The sequence below is a fragment of the Dromaius novaehollandiae genome, chromosome 5 (assembly GCF_036370855.1).
Source record: "Dromaius novaehollandiae isolate bDroNov1 chromosome 5, bDroNov1.hap1, whole genome shotgun sequence".
In the NCBI taxonomy this organism is placed as follows: domain Eukaryota; kingdom Metazoa; phylum Chordata; class Aves; order Casuariiformes; family Dromaiidae; genus Dromaius; species Dromaius novaehollandiae.
In genome coordinates this window covers 13,372,115-13,391,764 of record NC_088102.1, presented here as the reverse complement: position 1 = coordinate 13,391,764, position 19,650 = coordinate 13,372,115, and the positions used below count along the sequence as shown (strand labels likewise).

Below are 19,650 nucleotides of genomic sequence, written 5' to 3'. Positions count from 1 at the left end.
TTGGACAATCTAATCAATACAGTAAAAAAATGCAAAATGCTAGCTACACTGCATGCACTAGTTTGAAAGGATTTAGAAAGTTGGAGAGCAGGCACTTTTAATTACAGAGACAGCCTAATCAGTCAATGGTTTCAGGAAACATCTAGTTTGCATGAAGCATGTTCAGAAGCTAATGCAGATATTAATATAGTCATATTCACACTCATATTACAACATCTTATTTACGTAGTTAATCCTACTCTGCAATACAATAATTAGGCCTACAGTGATGTAACACCGTAGTAAAAATAAAATTTCATCTTAGTGCTGTGTAAAAACGTAAGTCAGTTCTCTTATTCTCATAGTTTATGAAGCCATTAAAGCATACAGATGGAATTATTTTTCTTGCAAACCACCTCCACCCACTGATTATTTGATATAATACAGCAGGCCTTGAAAAATACAATTGCTTTCTGTTACTGGTGAATGAGAGTCTTTCCCTAGCAAGTGAGGTGAGGGGGAGTCAAGTTTTCACAAGAGTTTCTACATCTGTGGTCACAAAGAAAACCTCCCAAATGTTAACTGAGTCAATGCCATCTTTCGAACCTGTATTCACTCTGATGTATTGATTCAGTGTTTTCCCAACTACCAGCAAAATAGAGACAGACAATTTTTGCTGCTGCTATTCAGGGGTAGGTGGGTAACAATGATACTGACACAGTTTTTCCATTATTTGGAAAAACTATGAGCACCAGCAAGCACAAAGGAGGCCAAGAGCCAATGAGAAACCCATTAAGCAGCTTAAACTGATCTAAATCTAGGCTGTTGAGGTCACATCCCTCCCCGCCACACATTTCCACCCCCTTCCTTTGGTCATCTGCAGTGTTTACAAAAGCAGGTGGTGTGCCAGCTTGAGGCAAAAAACACACCACTTCGGGGGGATAGTTTTCAACCAGATCAACTCCAAGAACTGGTTTAAGCGACTGCTCAGTACGAGCAGCAGTGCACAGGAGGGAGATGGGAACACAACAGCTTGGAATTAAGAACAGTTTAAGTCTGTGTGAAACTGTAACCTAATAAAGAACTGGAAGTTCTGGAGTTTATCCTCAGCTATATGAATCCTTGCATGTACTGATCAAATCCAACTTAAAAGAGGGTTGGATTGCTTTGCCTTACTGTTTCTGAGTATGTTCCAAATCCATGTTGCCCCTTCCAAGCTGTTCAGAAGTCTTATTTATTAGTAGAAATTCACTCATGACCAATTCCTAACAGAAGCACAATAGTGACAGTGGCACCTCAATTCTAAATCCTCTAACCAGAGAAGATTAAGGAAAGGATAAGAAGACACAATTTGTTTTCTAGCACATAAGAAGCAGGGAGGGGCCTGAAGCAAGAGGAAGCAACTTCCCATAGTCAGGAGACTTCTTTGCAGCGCCTGGAAAACGGAAAATATTTTTGTCTTGTGACCACAGCAAAAGCAAAGTGTTCCCATATGACAGATATAAGCTGATGCTAGCTATCATCACATCAGACACAAACAGTTATTAGAAATCTCGGTTCCTAAAAAATGAGACCTCAGCTGCTCACTAGTGCTGGCTTTTATACTCACAGGTTGGAAAAGGAAGAGGTCAATTTTTTTATGCTGGTATTTATTAGGCACCCTGTAATTTCTTCATCCTTTAGTAGCACAGCACAATTAGAGCTTAATAAGCATATTTAATCTGAATGTTAGATGTTTTATGCCTTGGGTTACAATTCCCTATGCTTTTTCCTCAGTTTAATGGTAATTTGGGGCTTGGTGAGGCTATGTGATAAATGCAATTTGTAAGTTTTTGTGATAAAGTATTACACTTTTCTTCTTTTGTGTGGTAAGACTGTTCTGATTTTTGCATTCTGGCTTTGAAAGATTGAAGAGCGGCTTGTTTTAAAACTAAATCTCTGGCCAAAGGTGGGCATCACTGAAAAAACACATATGCACTTAGGCATTAAAAAAAAAAAAAAAAAAAAACACTAAGGGATAAAGATACTCTTATAAAATCAGGCTGCAACTGCGTAAAGCTCACCTTGTCCTTATCCATAGCAAGCACACACTGACCTCCTCAAACCGACGATGACCAGACCGGATTCGTGTGACTTCACACAAGCCCTACGTTAACTTTCCCTTCCTTAAACACTTGCCGCCCTGCGCTCAGAGGCTCCCGCACCGGTCGGACCCACAGGGCGGCCTTTCCGTTACCGGCCCCCGGGATGCTGGGCCGCCCCGGGGACCTGCCCCCCGCCGCGCGGAGCCCCGACCCGCGGCCCCGCCACCATCCCCTGCCCAGCCCGGCTCCCGCCGCCGCCGCCGCCCCGCTCCGGAGCGTGACGGGCGTGGGGAGGGGCGGGGCGGGAAGCAGCGAAGGGACCCGCCCACACGGTGACGCCATGGGAGCCTCGGCTCACGTGACGGCGGCGGCCAATGGGGAGGTGGCGCCCCGGCTCTGCCGGGCGGGGGAGAAAGGGGGTGGGGGGGGAGGCCGAGGCCGCGGCCGTCGCCGAGGCGGAGGGGGAGCGGCGGCGCGGGGCGGGCGCGGAGTGGGGCCGCGGGAGGTTGCGCCGCCTCGGCCGCGGCGCGTAACCGAGCGGCCATGCCGAATAAAAACAAGAAGGAGAAAGTGAGTCGGCGGCGGGCCGCGGGGAGGCCGGGCCGGGCCGGGCCCCGCGGAGAGGCTGTGGGGCGCAGGCCCCGCGGGGAGGGGCCCGGGGCAGGCCCCGCGGGGGGGCCGGGGCGCTCCCTGCCGCTGGGGGGGCGGGCGAGGGGCAGACCCCCCCGCCGTTGCACGCGGCGGCCCCCACCCTCCCCCGGAGCGGGGGCTGAGGGGACTCTTGGGGGGAGGGCTGGGGCCTGGCCCCGCGGAGGTTGGGGGGGGGCGTCGTCCTGCCCCTCTCCGGGGGTCTCGGCTGGAGTGGGGTGCGGAGCCCCCGCGGGCGAGGCCGCGGCGCCGGAGGGGGGCGAGGGGTTGGGGGGCAGCTGATGGGGGGCGGCCGTGGGGCTGCTGCGAGGGGAGGGCTTGGGGGGGGGGGGGGACGTGACCGAGCACGGTGCCTGGAGGAAGAGTGAGCTGGGGAGGGGGTCGCTTAGTTTGGGAGCAGTGCGGGCCTCTGTGGCGGAGGAAGGGGTGTTTTTGAGGGGGGCGGGAGGCGGCGTGCGGGGGGGGGGTTGCTGGGAGAGCCCCCCCGACAGTCCGCGGCCCGGGGAGCTTCGCTGCCGCTGCTGCGGCCGCAGCTGGAGTTGTGCTGGGGGAGTCGCCGCGGGCAGCTCATCGGCTCGAAATCTCCCCACCTGCTCCTCCTGCCGCGAAGATGGATGTTGTTTAGGCGTTGTGTTGCCTCAGTTTCCCTGCGCGTCCCCCGGAGCGGTTTGTTTGGCAGCCACAAAAGGGACTCGCGCAAGTAGCGTTAGCAGAAAAGTTCTAAATCCGGTATAAAAGTCAGCTGTGTTGCACTTTATTTTATGCGATAGGCAATTAGCTGTCATGGGAATGAATGCACATCAAAAGCAGCGAAGTATGTCATCTGCCTGGTCCTGCTGCCGTCCCACCAGACCTCTTTCTGTTTGGTTGACTTCTGTCTGTCTGCTAGCTTTTCAACATCATTTTAAAACCAGGTGTAGGATTAGGTGTTGTGTTTTCTCTTTATTTTTTCCTAATATCCTTGTGTCCTTCGATATTGAAGAACCTCAACACTTTTTTTCACTATTCTCAGAATAACAGAATATTTCAAAAATATGCTATGGGTGAAGAATGTAATTTAGGTACAATGCTGGGAGACAGAATTTTGGGTGCAGAGCTACTTCACATACCAGAGTTTTTAGCCCCATTATAGTTACTCAGAGGAAACACCTAGAACAGACAAGATAATGAAGTGTAAAATGTGTATTGCACTGATGCTTGTTTCAAAGCTAAACTAAATAGAACTACTCCTGAGGCTAAAAAACAAAGACAGCAAGGCTTAGGTCTTAGGCATGGTTGAAGTCACTTGCGTTCTTTGCCCCTACTTGTCTAGTTAGACACCTCTCTTTAACCTCTCTGTAAACACTTTACAGGTGGGTTCTGAGAAATAAATAAAATGCCAAAATCTTTTTGAAGATGAAAAATGTTTAAAGTGACTTTGTAGAGACTGCTTTTTCAGTATTAACGTTTTTTCAGTGAAACAGTATAATTTTCATCTCATCATTTTTAACATTCTTAGTAAGTATCTAACTTATTTCTTGATGTGAAAGTCTATGTAAACCTTCTTTACAAAGTGACTGAGACTGCAAACCTTTTTTAGGAACCTGCAAAATCAGGCAAGAGCGGAAAAAGTGGCAAAGATGGACAAGATAACCAAGAACATGAGGTAAATATTACTAAAACATGTACTTTCTCCAGGCAAATGTGTGATGACTTTTGAAGAGCATGTTAAATTTGTCTAGATTGTTATAACTTTGACATGGTAGATGGCTGTAAGGAAAGTGGTTATAGAACTTCTAATGAAGTATTTGACAAAAAGTGCTTTAAGACTTCGGAGAAGTTGCTTTTGAGGAAGTTTAATTTTATTTAGAATAACTTGGACCAAAGCAAGCAAGCAAAATATTTCTCAGATATTTGTCTGTTTTCTTTTTGGTTATGAGGTGTATATCTGTCCTATTTTCTAGTCTCATTGTGAGGTTTTGGGCTTGTCTTTTAGTTGCTTATCACTGTTTTTGTCATTCTCCATAATTCATGGAACTCTCTTCTCTTAGAATCTTGGTGTTGGCATGTCAGTTAAGTGTCAGTAGCCTGTTCATATTGTCAGGAGACCTTAGGCTTAATCAAGGGCTGCCAGTTTTTTTCTGTTGTGCAATTTCTTTTTATAGCTATACACTGAAGTGTTCCATTTTTGAATGATTATTCTTTTGTTGCTGCTGCTTTTCTGAAACGTCTACATTGATTTCTGCTTTGCTCAACTAGCAAGGTGCAGTGACTTCAAAGGAGGTTGATAAAATTGTTGCTTGTTCTCTTTCCCACGTTATCTGGAATTAATGGATTTGCCTCATTTGGAAATCCACAGTGTTCAAGTGGATTCTGAAATTTCCTGTAAAGTGTTAATACTGACCTGTGTACAAGATGCAGTGCTGAAAAGTTTGTGTAGCTCAGCTTCTATACTGCATGTCTTTGTATTGAAAAATACATTTGAAAACAATACTCTTACCCAAACTTACCACTTGCTCCTCCTTCAAATGATTACAGGCAAAAAAAAAGAAAAATTTTTTTTGCTCTCTGGAGTGTGTATGCTTTCTGATGCACTTCATTGAATCTTCATTTATTTCTTGTGCAAAAAGATGTATATTACTGTCCACTTATGAAATCATTAAATTTTGTAAACTTTAGTATCTTGGCAAATTTGGGTAAAACAATGATTGAATTTTGGTGGAGGGAACTCATATTCTAGCTACTGGGAAACCCTTAGAGTGAAATCAGAACTGTATCAGAACAGAGAAGTTCGTAGTAAACAGTATGAATAGATATGCTTAATTGTGATGTATTTTTGTCTTTGCAGTATGTTGCTATGGCATTAAAAATAATATTACTTCTTGACTGGAATTTCAGTTCCTGTGCAATTATAAGGCTTGTCATTATCAGTATATTAGCTGTGCACTTTTTGATTTACTTACACTGATGAGTTACAGGTTGGTCAGACCAAAACTGGTTTCTTCTGTCTTCTTGGTACTTTGAGAACTTTGTGCTCTGTCCTCAATTGTGGAGAGCTTTAAATGTTAACAGAAAATGTGCGTTTAGCTTTCTTCAGAGTTTCTTTCTGTATTTGCAGATCTAGCTTTATTTTCATGCTTTTTCTGTACTTAAAATGTGTAAGGGATGAGTCTTAATAGGACAGCACGTTGCACGCTGTTCCTGCATTTTTTTTTCTCTCTTTCAGTTGTTCTTCCGGTTAGAATTCTGAAGGCAAAGTATAATTTTCTTGGATTATCAATGATACTTTGTCATTTATGAGTAGGGGCAGAATGGGAAAAAGACTGGGTCACTGACGAAAATGTGACCAGCACATATAGTATGCTTGTGGTTCCCAGTGGGCATTGTTTAGCCTCCAGACAATTTTAAAAACCTCAGTGCCTGACTCATTGATTTAATTAATAGAATAATTGCATACAAATAGTAGTATAGACTTTGAATTCTAATGTGGATGGCTTTAACCAAGATGTATGTATGTTGGTGCTTGTACATGCAGAAAGCAAGCTGTTTGTCAATGTATTGATGACTAGTAAATACAGAAATATTCTGGCATGTATTAGGAATATATCTTTAGGGTTTTCTTAAAAAGAAAAGGGGGTTTTGTTTGTGCACATGTCTTTTTTTCTTTTAAAGAAGAGGTTCTCTTAACATTCCCTTCTACCTATGTTTTAGTACCTATGTTTTAGTGTGGCTTTTTAAAAAGCCTCTAGACTACAAATAGATTTTGAAATACACTGCTTCATATTCTTTTTTCCTCAAAATGTATTTAATGTGTATGAAAAATAGCAGATTGCAAGGACTAGAAACTGTCTGCTATTCGAAGAACAGGGACAACACAAGCAGCAGCGTCCCACAAATACTTTATTTATAGACACTTTTATAGCACTTAACTAAATTCATGATGCATTGGACTTGTATAGATAAAAAAATATGACAGATCTTAGTGATTTATGAAAATGAACAAATGTTTTTCCTGTCTTGCAGTCGGGAAACGAGATTTAGGTTGAGTGAAACTACTTCATAAAGCTACATAGACAGATAGTATCAAAAATGACTAAAAGTCAGATTTCTGGTATGCCAGGCAATGATGGCCATGCTGAAAGTGATCAAAAATGACTTAAGCTGATGTTTGTGTCAGTTTGTAAATATCAACAGATGCCTGTAAGTATGTACAAAGCATTAACAGGTAACTACAGCTCATGAAAAGGCATTTAATTCAGTAGATCACTTACTTAAATCCCAAAGAATCCAGTTGTAGTCATGTTTGAAAATGAGAGGTCCATTTTGCCTAATTTTCTGTGTCTAGCATTGTTCCAAGCAGATGTTTTGGGGAGAGAGTATGAGAGTGGAAAGCAGATGATTCTTCTCACGTTACCCATGTCCTGGTTACTTCAGGTAACACAAAATGAGCCAAACTAGATGGGACTACTGGTTCACATAACTTAGAATTTCTTCTCCATGTGTATCAGTAACAGATGTTGAAGTAGAGTTTCAGAAGCAGAGCAAATGTATGGTCTTTCATCCTGGTATACTTTTTTAGTCTGTGCTATTATGTGGCTTAAAAGCTTACCTGGGTGAGGCATTGTGTAAAATTGTTTTCAAATTATTAGTGATTTCATTGACTTATACTGTCATCTATAGATTTCCACTGTCTCCCTACCTTATTTAATCTCCCTTAAGTGGGAGGATTTCCGTTCCTTTGATTGTCCTTCCATGTGTCCCTGTTCTGTTATCCTTTTTGTGGTGGAGTTACTGTCATCTCATGCGTAGTGTGCAGTTCTGGTATGTTGTGAATCTGTATTGTAATGCAGTTATCTTGGTTTTTTTAATCCAATTTCAAATTGTTCACTTTTTGAACACTTAAGAAATGATCTGATCTGATTAAGGAATTCAGATGAAATCAATACCTCAAATTTGTATATGTGAACAAGGATAAGATGCTTTACATTAAAATGTATTCTCTAGGTTTTGGGAGCTTTTGTTAAAAGCTTATATATTTTGCATTTCTTAAACTGCTGTATATAGGGGTGCTGAATGTCATCTTCTTGAGCTGGATAATTTCTATTTTTAAAAAAATCTGTATTTGAAGAACTGCTATTGTAAAATGCCTGGACGAATTGTTAGGACTAAGGTTGCAGAATCAGGCATTCAAAAGCAATGGTAATTTTTTTCCAAATATGTCCTGAACATCTTTTGTTTGTTTCTGTGTATGTGCGCATAAGAGACTTTACAGCATGTGAGCACATTAGTTTATTTCTGTGCATCTCTTCCCCTCCGTGAGATGCAGTGTGGATGGTGCTAGTCAATGTTTTTAATCTTTACTTCCATATGTAGCCCCATGCGTTGTTCTTAGCTGCTGCTAGTGAAAGTTTGGGGTTTAATTGAAGTCTTTAGCAGAGGCATGAATAGAAACAAATACCCTCACTTGATATTCACTTATCTTATTCATAAGACCTGTACTTCTCTTTGTCTTCTGTATTTCTGCCTTCTTGTTGTTCTAGAGAGTATTCTGTGCGAGTAAAAAAGATGAGGGCTCTGTACACAACCATCTTATTCATAGTACAGTCTTGACTCACTCCCTGACTGCAGTCTGTTCTGCGCACTGAATGAGCCAGGAAGTAATACTTGACTATATGTAACTTTATCGTAATAAGGCTATGGTGCTTAACTTTCCAGTTCTTGACTTTGCAACCTCAACTTTATTTTCAAATAGCCATATCTTTTATAAATCTGAAGTTTAAATCATCGAAACATTCAAGCTTATCTTTTTCCCACTTGAGCGAATGGTGTCACAAAAACAGCTTTCTTTGACCCGGCCAGTTTAGGGGAAGAGAGAAACATAACTTGCTAATAGTTCCAGAGAGCATCTAGACAGCATAAATGTTGAAACTAAAAATAACTTTCGTGTCAATTTTTGTGATGCAGTACACAAAAGCAATATACACATTGTGATACATCCCTTCAACCTCTGGCCCATCTGCTGCTACTCTCTATTTGTCATTCCATTTAAAGTACGTGTTCCTTCTCTTCTATACTGCCTAGTAGTGTAGATCATAAAAATGATATTTCTTCTGTTTCCAGTGCTGAGTGCCCAGCATTAGAGTGGCTGTTAAAATAAGCAAAAATTCAGTCATAGCTGACGGAACAGTCTTTTTTTTTTTTTTTTTTTTTTTTTTTTCCCCCACCTGGAAACCTCAGTCTTTGCAAGATCTCACTGTGCAAATACAGATATTGCAAAGAATTGAGATTACACGTCTGTCTGTATATATGTACATGTATACATGTATATAAATATCAACTGTAGATTGCTTGGTCAGATTTATCTTGGAGGGACAGCAAAGCCAGCTGAGAGGGATGAATCATTTTTAGTTAAGTAAATGAAAAATAAAACCAAATTTTAATACTAACTGATTTGAAATGCTTGAAGGAAGTAATCAGTGTGTGGAATTTGCTAGGAAAGGGGGAGATGAAGAGGAGGAAAGTTGTGAATACTTAGTACTGATTCTTCTGCTGAGAGCTAGAAGTTCATTTAACCTTTGATAACTAAGCCAGAAAAAAAGTTGAAAGTTTTTTAAAAGATGCAGTTCTTTCCTAGAAGATAAGAAATCTGAAGTACTCTTATATAATGGAAAGGTAGAAATATACACTCCTCTGTGCAGCCCAGATCTAACTTTAGCCTGAATGTGTCCTGTTAGTAAAGATTAATGTGTTAGACTAAATAGTTGCCATAGCAGTTGAAACTATTCCTTCAGGTATAATCTCTTCAGTAATTAGTCCAGGATATTAGTGCTTTTGAGTTGTGAATGAAGAAAGGTAATGTGACTAAATCTGTTGTGTATTGCTTTCCTCTGTGTGAGAGTAGTGTCTTATTCTGGTAAAATACTTTGGTTATTTCCCAATGCCCAAAACCTGTGCTCAGAACATAAATCTCCAAGGAAAACGCCTGGGAGCGGGGGGGGGGGGGGTGGTTAAGTCAACCCAGAGTAACTTGTGGATGCACTTTCTAGCATCTAACTCGCTCTTACGGAAGTTAATTTATACACAAATAAGCTTTATTGTAGAGCTCTGTTTTGTCAGAGGGGTGAGTAGGTCTACTTTTGAGTTAGGACAGTAGTAACTCATGGTCAAGTGCACCTGAGTCCCTAGAAATGAGGTCTTCCCTTTTCTTTTTTTCCATGGTTAAACTATTTTTAATTCTATGTCTTTCTAAACCCAGATTGTTGCAGATCTGCCACATTTGCCTCTGAGTTGGCCTCTCATTAACTTATCTATAAATTTATTTAGAAGGACGAGGCTTGGAACTAGTTAATGATTGTAAAGAAATGTTACTCTTTTTCTCTCTCTAAAAAACCAAAAAACAAAACTAACACTTTGAAAAAAACAAGTGTTTCTTATAGTACTTTAACAATAGTTTTAATTTACCACTACAGGGGAAGAAAGTTGAAATTTTAACCCAGAGACTCTTATTTCTGTCTATATTGCCTGTTCAAATGTATGTGTTCAAAAACTTCTTGCACTTCTCACCTCTGTTATTTCCTATTTCCAGTTTTTATTGACATTTTGTCTTTTTATATTTGGGAATTGGAACTTCCCCTTGCATCCAAAGCAAATATACATTAGTATATGAATTAGTAATATGAAAAGATTAGCTTAATGGTGTGTTACGTATCTTTTTTGTTATGCTTTTAAGACTAATTGAACTGATGAAGGAAATGCTCAATATTTTGCACCAAACACTACAAGTTTTGGGTTTTTTTCTTTTTTAACGTAAAAAGATATACTCTTGAAAACCATAATGCTATGTCCTGCAGATCCTTCATATATGGGATACAAGGAGCCAAGTGCTTTTTGGAAAATGGGTGTCAGCAGTTGCTCCACTGAAAACTGAGAACATGAATGCAGAAAATGATGATATGCTATAGTTCATCTTTTGTTTCAAACAATTTTTCTCAGCTTTTTTTAAAGTTCCTTAAACTTTCAGAGGAATCCAGTGTTCATGAATGTGTATGTGTAATACAGAATTATTAAAATAAAAATGTCTTGGATTTTTTTAGATAAAATGGTGCTTTAGGCTGATCAGAGAGAAATTACAAATGAAAATCAAGGATTAAAGTAAATTAAGAAAAGCCATCAATTATTCAGATTCTTCATCTCTATAATTATATAAATGTTTTGAAATAATATTTTGAACATTGTTTATCTGTTTTTAATCACAGTTAGTTGATTGATAGCCTCAGTGTTATGCGGGTAACAAATTTGACTTTTCTGGGTGGGATTTTTGCTATTTTGTTTTTTTGTTTTTTTGACAAATGTCATCTTGCTGCTTGTGGTGGTCTTTCAGCAAACACAAAACAGCACGAATACACTCGTGCTCCAGGCCTGGGCATCCTCATCATTGTCAATGCTAAGTTTCCATGCAATCTCAGAGTGCAGATCTGATCTCTGACTAAAAAGAATCAAATGTCAGTTTGTCAACAAAGTAAACCAGTTAAAACAAAAAATATGAAAGATTCGAAGGAGTAAATGGAAACCAAGCCTTATGCTACTAAAGTTTAGCTCTGAAGTCAAACGAAGGATATCAGGCTACAGTGCAGGAATCTCAAGGATGCAGTATGCTGAGCTGAGACGTCTTTGACTGTTATTAGGATTGATTTGATGTGTTGCACATCAAGTGTGTTGCCCAAAGCTAGGAAAAAACAACTCTTTAGAAGATGAAACTTGAGCTGTATATGTAAGCAACTTACAGGAAATGCAAGCAAAGCTTTGAGTCATGAAAAATAAGTGTTGGCAAGAAAGGTGAAACAGCTTCAGCAGGTTGATCAGTCTTCTAAAATGGCCTGTGACTATAAAACCTGCAATGGTGCACCACCTCACTGGGAAGAGGGCAAGATTGTCTTCGTTTTTAGTAGGGAACTTCTCAATCACCGGTGCAATTTGTACTCCACGTCGTATCTGACAAAGCATTAATGGAGCTCCATAGTTATGCATCAAGAACAACTAGCAGTACATGACTGTATATAAATGCAAAGTCAGTTGCTAAACAAGTACCACAAAGTAAGTCAGTATGTGCTGATGACACATGTACCAAAATATATAAACTTTGTCATTGCTGCCTAGCTGAAAAGTTAGTCTTTTTATTTATCGTTATAATGACATGAATCCTCAAAGCTTGAGGATGCAGCTCTTGCCATCTTTACAAATACAAACGTAACAGATTATTCTGTGATTATCACTGTAGTATCCTGTGCCTCTCAACCACTGAAAGAATCTGTAATGAAAGAATAATGAACATCCTTTCTAGAAAGGCAGCTGAAAATATTGTAGCATGCCAATCCAGGTATCACTCTGGTAAATGATTTTGTTGCAAATGTGGAGAGGTACAATAAAAATCTAAATATGTTCTGTGTCAGCCTAGCAAAAGCCTTCAGCACTTTCAGCCAGATCTTTAGAGTCTCTGCCACAAACTGGCTGTTGAAACAATCTTGTGGCTGTGAAACTAGTGAACAGTAATGGCTTTGTGGCAAGAATCCTCAACGAAATTGGAACCTTAGAACCATTTGCTATCAAAAATGGTACCCAGAAAGCATGTTCATTTCTTGCTTTTCTTTAACTGTTTTGTTTATGGAGAAATGCCCCTTTTTGTATGTCTGGGTGGTTAAGAATCCATATCCAGTTTTGTGTGGTTTGCACTGAGTCTCTGCTGATGGAAAATACCTGAGTTAAGTCAGCTAATTGCTCCACAACAAACTACTTGCCAGTGATTGTGTGCTATTTACATGAACTAGAAGAATCATAAATTATTGCAGACTGTCTTGATAGCTCTGCCAAGCAATTTGTCTTGGACACCATAATAAAGAAAGTTTGTTCTAACGTTGTCCTGTTGGAAAGCGTGTTGAACTGGTGATGTTAACAATGCAGCATTGAATCAGTGGGCAAATACTGCTGTCCTGGTAGCGTGCCCTTGAACGCTGTGATGGAGGAAATCATGAGAAGAAAACAGACCTGGTGTAACTATTGTAAAATCATAGTAGTGTCTCTGGAATTAAATATGTGACTCTAAACAAAAGTAAATACACTCTGCAGTTGTCATTCTTCTTCTATATTATTAAAAATCATGGAAAATTTGGACATTATCATATACCTCAGGGTTGTATGTGCAGTGAATGTGTCCTTTGTATAGCAAAAGAACTCATGTCTTAAAACACTGCTAAATAACTGGAATCTTGAAACAGTCAGTGTAGCTGAGTCTGCGTGAATGTTTTGATAGGGGAATATATTGGATAAGCTTATTCAAAGCTATTATCTGTAAGTAGCTAAATTATGATAGCAACTTTGACTAGACAAAAATTTAAGGTACTAGTAACATATGTCTTCAGGTGTTTCAAGATGTGTTATGTGGTACTAATTTCAGGCTAAATGCCATGGTGGACTGTCTTGCACTGTGGTCTGAGAACAGGTATTGATGCAGTTGAAGTCCAAGAGCAGACCTAACTGCACCACTGAATACAGGAGGCACTGAAAGAATATGCTAGTAGTAAATACAGGAAGGAAGGGAACCAATCCTCTTCTGCCCTAATAGAGGAGAGTATTTCACCTTAAGGATCATAGGGACACACCTGGAGGATTAAGGACAGCCTACCTTACTCATATTGATTACAGTGAAAAGTTAAGTATAAGTGCTAAATACTGCGAACATGCACAGCACAGCTGTTTACCTACAGGCTTTAGCCCCAAAGTAATGTGGTGTCACCAGAAGATGACTGTGTGTATAAAGGGTCGTGCTGTGTGACTGCATTGGTGACCAATATGGTACTTTTAGAAGGGTTAAGTCTGTTCTGTGTAGAGTTTAGGATGAAATCTCCTGTCATTGCCAAGCAGTTGCAGTAAACAATATTGAAGCTTAGAATGCATGAATACTTATCAGTTGTTTTTTGATTCAGATTGCTGAGCTACTATGTAGAGACTGCTTGATCCTGGAAGATCTGAAAGACCTCAGTGCGGAATCTAGAACATCTGAAGCTTTATGATAGTGCTGGGGCGGGGTGGGGGGATTTCTGTATCTTGCCTCAGTCCCAACTGCTTGATGGCTACTGTGCTATATGCCAGATATTGTCCTCCCTGGGCCCTCCCTCAGAGTAGTCAATGAAGATCCACAAAGGGGAGAGCAGATATGTCATCAGCGCTAAGGCTGAGTTTGAGATTCCTGGAGTGTTCAGAGGTTTTCATGCTTCTTTGAAGTTAGTGCAGTAGGGAAGAACTGAATATAAGGCTCTACTTAGACCTTAACTGCTCTCCACTCGTTTTGACTCCTTTATCTTTTATTTTAGCTCTCACCTCAAGAGATTAAACAAAGCTCAACCTCTCAGCCTAATTACTTTGATTACATATTGGGCCTCAACCTCTTAGCTGGTTTATTTTAAATTACATACTGGCCTGCACGCATTTTTGCAAATGAAGTTGTAAATGTCCCTTTCACATTTTCCCCTGTTGGGCATTTAGATTTAGTGAATTGTTTTTCAGTTTTATTTTTGTAAATAACTGTTTTAGGTATCATCCAGAACAGTTTCAAAGCCCCTTCTGAGACTGTCTTAGCAAGAAATGAGCTCTTCTGGGTGCTGTAGATTAGACCTCTGTTTATCATAATGAAAAATAATTCCATAGAGGCTACTTACTATGCCAAAATGAAGAGAGGGATTTATTTGCATTAACATAAACCACCTTCTTCTATTCTCAGGTTCAAAATAATGAGTCCCATCAAGAGCATTCTGGTGCAATATCAGAAATGGTATTGGTTTGCCTCTCAAAATATTTGCCTTTATATTGGATATGACAATTTTTTTGGCTTCTTGCATTTTGCTGATAGTCTTAATCATTTGTTATTTGGTTTGAGGTTCACCTATCCTTTATATATATATTATATATATATAATTTTTTTTTTAATTTTGTTGTTTTCATTGGGGTTCTTGTTAGTATGTGGCTTGCTGCTTCCATCCTGGGTTGGTATTACATGTTGATACAAACTTGAATTTGGGGGTGATACTCCTTCTAAGGAAGAAATTTGCAGGTGTATGTTAGAGTCCTTTGCATCAAGAAACACCATGTAGGGTACTGACCAGCACCATGTTTTTTTGTGTCGACAAGGGGGTGGGAGAGCGAGAAAGAGTATCTCTTGCTCTGTGCTAGGAGGTGGTCTGTTTTGACTGGTATGTAAGCCATCCATTTTTTTTTAAATCTTGAGTAGCAGATGCATTTGGGTGTTTTTATTATCATCTTCAGATCCTTACCCTTCTCGGTCCAGTTTAGAGCTTGCTGCTTTATTATAGAGCTTACCCCACTCTAGACTTGGCTTAGAAACCCTCTTGAGATTGTGGAGCAGAAAGCTTTGGATGCTTTGGTGTAATTTGTTTACTACTGGGTGTGCTTCAAAAGATAAGCTCAGATAGTTCTTCTGGTTGCCCCTGTTCGGTCAAAAAAGCTTGAGTACCAGGGCCTCGGGGACTGTCAGGATGGGAGAAATTGAGTCTTCTGAAAGACTTTTTGATGTGAGATGCAGGGCGGACCCCCTTTCCAGGTGCCAGTAACTTGCTTTACATGCCTTAGATTGCTTTTGGCAAAAGAATGGGCTTTTAGTCTCCTCTCGGGGAAGTCTGTTTTGGCAATAAGCTATCCAAAGTGGCTAAACTGTCAGCACAAAGTTCTTGGTTGTATTCTTTTCCTCTTCTTCTTAACCATTTATTTGCCTGAGCAGAAGGAGTTGGGATTATCTTTCAGGTGAGCAGTTTGTGCCTAGCATTTGTCGTGTTAATGGGAAGTGGTATGGAGGTTAGAGCTGCTTGAAGTAAAAACTGTCATGTTTGAAGGTAATGATTTGAATTAAAAAAAAAAATCTAACTTTGCTCAAAACAATGATATTGAGAGAGGGAGAAAATACCTCATGCTGCTTGATGCACAAGGACTCATAGGAAGAAGGGATGCAAGGACTATCCATCTTGAACTCTCATTACTGACAAGAGACCTTCTCTTCTCCCCTTTTTACTCTCTTGAATTCATGTTAAGTTTATTCAAGGGAACCAAAGAACAAACTCTATTTTTTGATTGTTGTTAAAAGCCTGACTTAAAAATCAAAAGATCACTGGTCTTGTTTGTCTTAGTTGAAATATGTCTGGTCTAGCTTTTTTAAAACCAAATTGATCAAAAATCTGAGGTTTTTTATTATTATTATTATTATTATTATGTTCTGAAGAAACGTGATCTCAATCTGATGGTTTCCAAAGTAATGTGTACACATCCTACGGACAGATCAGCCACTTCTGGAGTCCAGTGTGTCTACAGCTATATTTGGGTAGGAGGCAGTTGTTAGAAGGAAGGGGAAGAACAGCTGGAAGTGAATTTAATTCATAATAATGCATCTCTAGTTCAACTGTTTTGCTGTTAAATAAGTTGCATTCTTCACTGATTTAGCCAATTGGTTATTCTCAGGAGTTGTCGTTTCTGAAGTAGTTGGGTTTGTCATTGGGAGGAAGCTGAACTTGGCTCTTCTGTCTAAGCTAACGAACACTGTATCTTCATAAGATGTTTAGTATGTTACCTTGAAATTTTTGCAAATGCATACACAGAACTGTTAGCCTGAATTTGGTTTCTTGTTAGTCTGAGATGGACTTGTAACTTGCTAATGTGGTTCATCAAAGTGGGGGGGGGGGGGGGGGGTTAGATTGCTGAGCTGTGTGATTTAAGTTGACATAAGTCACTTTCTCCAGGTGCTTGTCTCTCCCAGGTTGGTTACCTGACAGGTTTAGAGCCAAGTTCTCCCTTGACAGCAGCGTAGTGTTGCTTGCAGAAGTCAGTTATGGCTATATAGTAGTAGTATTCCAGTGCTAATAAACTGTATGCTGTTTTACCCAGTTTCTGATATGCCTGGCTGAATGGTCAAAGCGTGACTACAAAGCAGAGATAACCGTAGCTGGTAGTAGAAAGAAGGAAATCTATTGGATAAACTGACCGGTGAGCGATTTGGTGCTAGAATTATGCTGGAGTCATCCCTGCTAGAGAGGGAAGTTGCCTTGGCAACAAAAATGCTTTCTTGCAACACTTTAATTAGAAATGTTACCCATATCTTAAATAACCACTTTTGGCTAATATTAGAATATATCTGCAATCTGAAATACTTGGTTCCCTGAGGTGTGTGCTACCTTAGTATACCGCAGTGTGTTTATGTGCGCAGGCACATGTGTCCAGCTGTTACTTCAAATTTGAGAATTTGGTTGGGAATAGAGGAAACAGGAAAGTGAGTTTTCCTGTTTCGAGTAATGAACAACAAACAGGTGGCAGTGGCAGCTATCCAATTCAGGAAAAAAAAAACACATTAAGTTCAGGCACGATTTTGAAAGTACAGAATCCTGCGTAACAATAGTGTTTATAATACTTCATAATTAGCTTTTACTGTCTAATACATGGCAAATCATCACTTCCTAATTTTTAGTGCTACTCTCCTTTCTGCTTAGCCTTTCTATGATTTTTAGAATGCTTTTTGTTTTTTAGTTGAGTAAATTGATAAGCTTTACCTCATGTCACTTGTATTTCATCAAAAAGACTGTTAAGCATTTAATGTTTGAAATTAAATAAATATGCTGAAAAATGCAAAAATAATAGGTGTTACTTGTGTGTAAATAGTTTTAACTTCCCAGTGTATGCCATTTTTACTGAAACAAATTCCTAAAGACATACAAGGATTTAAAACTTGTGGTGCTCAGTGCATTGGCTTTTTTCCTTATTTATTCTAAAAGGCTGTAAGTGTTTTTGCTAGTATACTAGTAAATTTGCAAAATGGTAATCTTAAGTGTATTTTGTTTTTACAAATAAGTTGCAAAAAGGTAACAAAAAACTAAATGCTTCTTTCAGTCAAGCATTTCAATGCATTAAGTACAGTGTACATAATATCTGTAAATACAGTTTTTAACCTATTCTTAAAGCATGTGCATTTCTCTCCCACTTATGGAGTGCTTTCTGCTAGAAGAAGTTTTGACTAAAATAACTGTGTTAGATTTGTCTACCCTTAGAGTGACTAAATGGTTATGTGGGGTAACGTTTCCTTGTGTGCTGAATGTGTACGTTCACAGACCATATGGAAGTTGCTGATGTATAAGCTATTCTGGAAATCCTTTTCAGAATGTAAGGTAGAGGAAAGTGATTTCTGTTGTTTTAGTCATATCCCAGTTAAAATGCAACTGATGTTAGTTCATGCAGGAATGAAACACTGCTTTCCTAACTACTATACTTAATGAAACTCTAATTGAAGTCATTCAAACTGCTGAAATAGCAGCATTATAACCTGACTTCCATCCTGAATCTCATTCTCATCTGAACGGGACAAGTGCTGATTTCTTCTTCCTATTTCTTATCATGTGTGCGCTTATGGAAAAGGAGAATATGGTATTTCCTGTAAGAGAAAAGTGCTAAGGTGTATTTTCAGATGTGTGTGCCTCAGTGTAAAATAGTTTGCAGATCTTAGTCTTCTACAGCAGTTTAAGATCCTGTAAAAAGAAATTGAATGCTTGCAGTAAGATTTTCAGTTAAATCAATTGTTTTTATATTGTTATAGAATAGCTCACTCAGATGTTCTATTTTTCTTGTAAAGAACCTCTCAAAATTATTCATATTAAAAACAGCTAACTTGCCCACATTACACCTGCTTTTTCTACTTCATAAGAGGAATGAGGAAAGCAATATCACAAGTTCTGCAGGCTTTTGTTAATTTATATTTTGTTCAGCTTGAGAGAGACAGACCACTATCAAGTATAGTTTGTGAAGTACAGCAAACTCTGCAAACGTATAGGTGGGAAATGCTTTTCTAATTGTATGTTATTTAATTTGTTCTTCCAGAGGTACAGTGATAATCCGATGAGGAATAGCACAGTAAAAGCAACCTGCTCTGAACAGGCAGTAAACTGCCACAAATTCTTCATGTATATTTTGGAAGCTGTTGAAGCTTCTAAAATGCTCTGTCCACTACAATGAGAAGAACCACTCCTTTAGCTTCACATTACATCCAAGTCTGAATGCCCTAGACAAGGTTAAGGCTCTGGCAGTGAGGCAAATAGGCAGCGAAAGGTGCACCTGCTGTAAACAGAAAGGTCCTGATCCCTTTGAAGTGGAAGTTAGATAGCAAATACCTTGGAGATCTGGACCTCTCAGGCAAATTGAGAGTAACTGAGGAAATATGTTATTTGAAAATATCTCTTCAGTTGGCTGGTAGTTGGCCCGTGCATATCACAGAATGATCTGTTCCCACCTAAGGAGGGTTATGGTACAGAAACCACCGAGAAGAGTGAACAGAAGAATAGACAGCTATATGTTCAGAGGATGAGGATTACAGCAATTCAATTAAAACTTATTTTGCTTAATTTATTTCTGTAACAAAAAATGTTTTTAGAAGATTCTCTCATACCAAGTTCAATTAACTGTTTGTTGTTTTTTTAATAGGTGTCAAACAAAAAATCAAACAGTACTCCTCCCCCAGCACAGCTATCTAAAATCAAAGTACCAGCACCACAGACAGTACTGAAGAAGGAAAAGCGTCAGAGTTCTTCAAGGTTTAATGTTAGCAATAACAGGGAGCTTCAAAAACTGCCAGCTTTAAAAGGTATGTCTTTTTTTTAATTAGAATGACTCTTGTGGGAGATCTTGGGCATGAGATAGAGAAGCTTCTCAATTATGATATTTCTTATATCGCAAAAATATGCATATGTGTATTAAAAGTATGCACACACACACACAAGTTCACTCATGCTAGCATACTCACACGCACTCTCGCTTCTTTTTTTTCCTTTTCCTTTCACTCCTTATATGAGAACTTCAGTGTGTTGCCTTCTTGGCAATCCATATAGCAATTATGTAATATCTTCAATCCAAAGAGTTTATGGGA

The 19,650-nt window shown here is 39.5% G+C and overlaps 1 protein-coding gene and 1 long non-coding RNA gene across 2 annotated transcripts in view; one reads left to right on the top strand and one right to left on the bottom strand.

Moving 5' to 3' along the window:
- Nucleotides 1-2,220, bottom strand: part of LOC112989956 (uncharacterized) — an 87,122-nt gene extending 84,902 nt beyond the window's left edge. Inside the window, exon 1 of the long non-coding RNA XR_003260952.2 lies at nucleotides 2,043-2,220. This is a non-coding gene — a long non-coding RNA (uncharacterized LOC112989956). The remainder of the gene's footprint in view (nucleotides 1-2,042) is intronic.
- Nucleotides 2,221-2,441: 221 nt separating this feature from the next.
- Nucleotides 2,442-19,650, top strand: part of PPP2R5C (protein phosphatase 2 regulatory subunit B'gamma) — an 82,657-nt gene continuing 65,448 nt past the window's right edge. Inside the window, exons 1-3 of the mRNA XM_064512068.1 lie at nucleotides 2,442-2,633; nucleotides 4,291-4,356; nucleotides 19,209-19,368. Coding sequence (XP_064368138.1) covers nucleotides 2,607-2,633; nucleotides 4,291-4,356; nucleotides 19,209-19,368 — 253 coding nt within the window. The 5' untranslated portion in view covers nucleotides 2,442-2,606. The remainder of the gene's footprint in view (nucleotides 2,634-4,290; nucleotides 4,357-19,208; nucleotides 19,369-19,650) is intronic.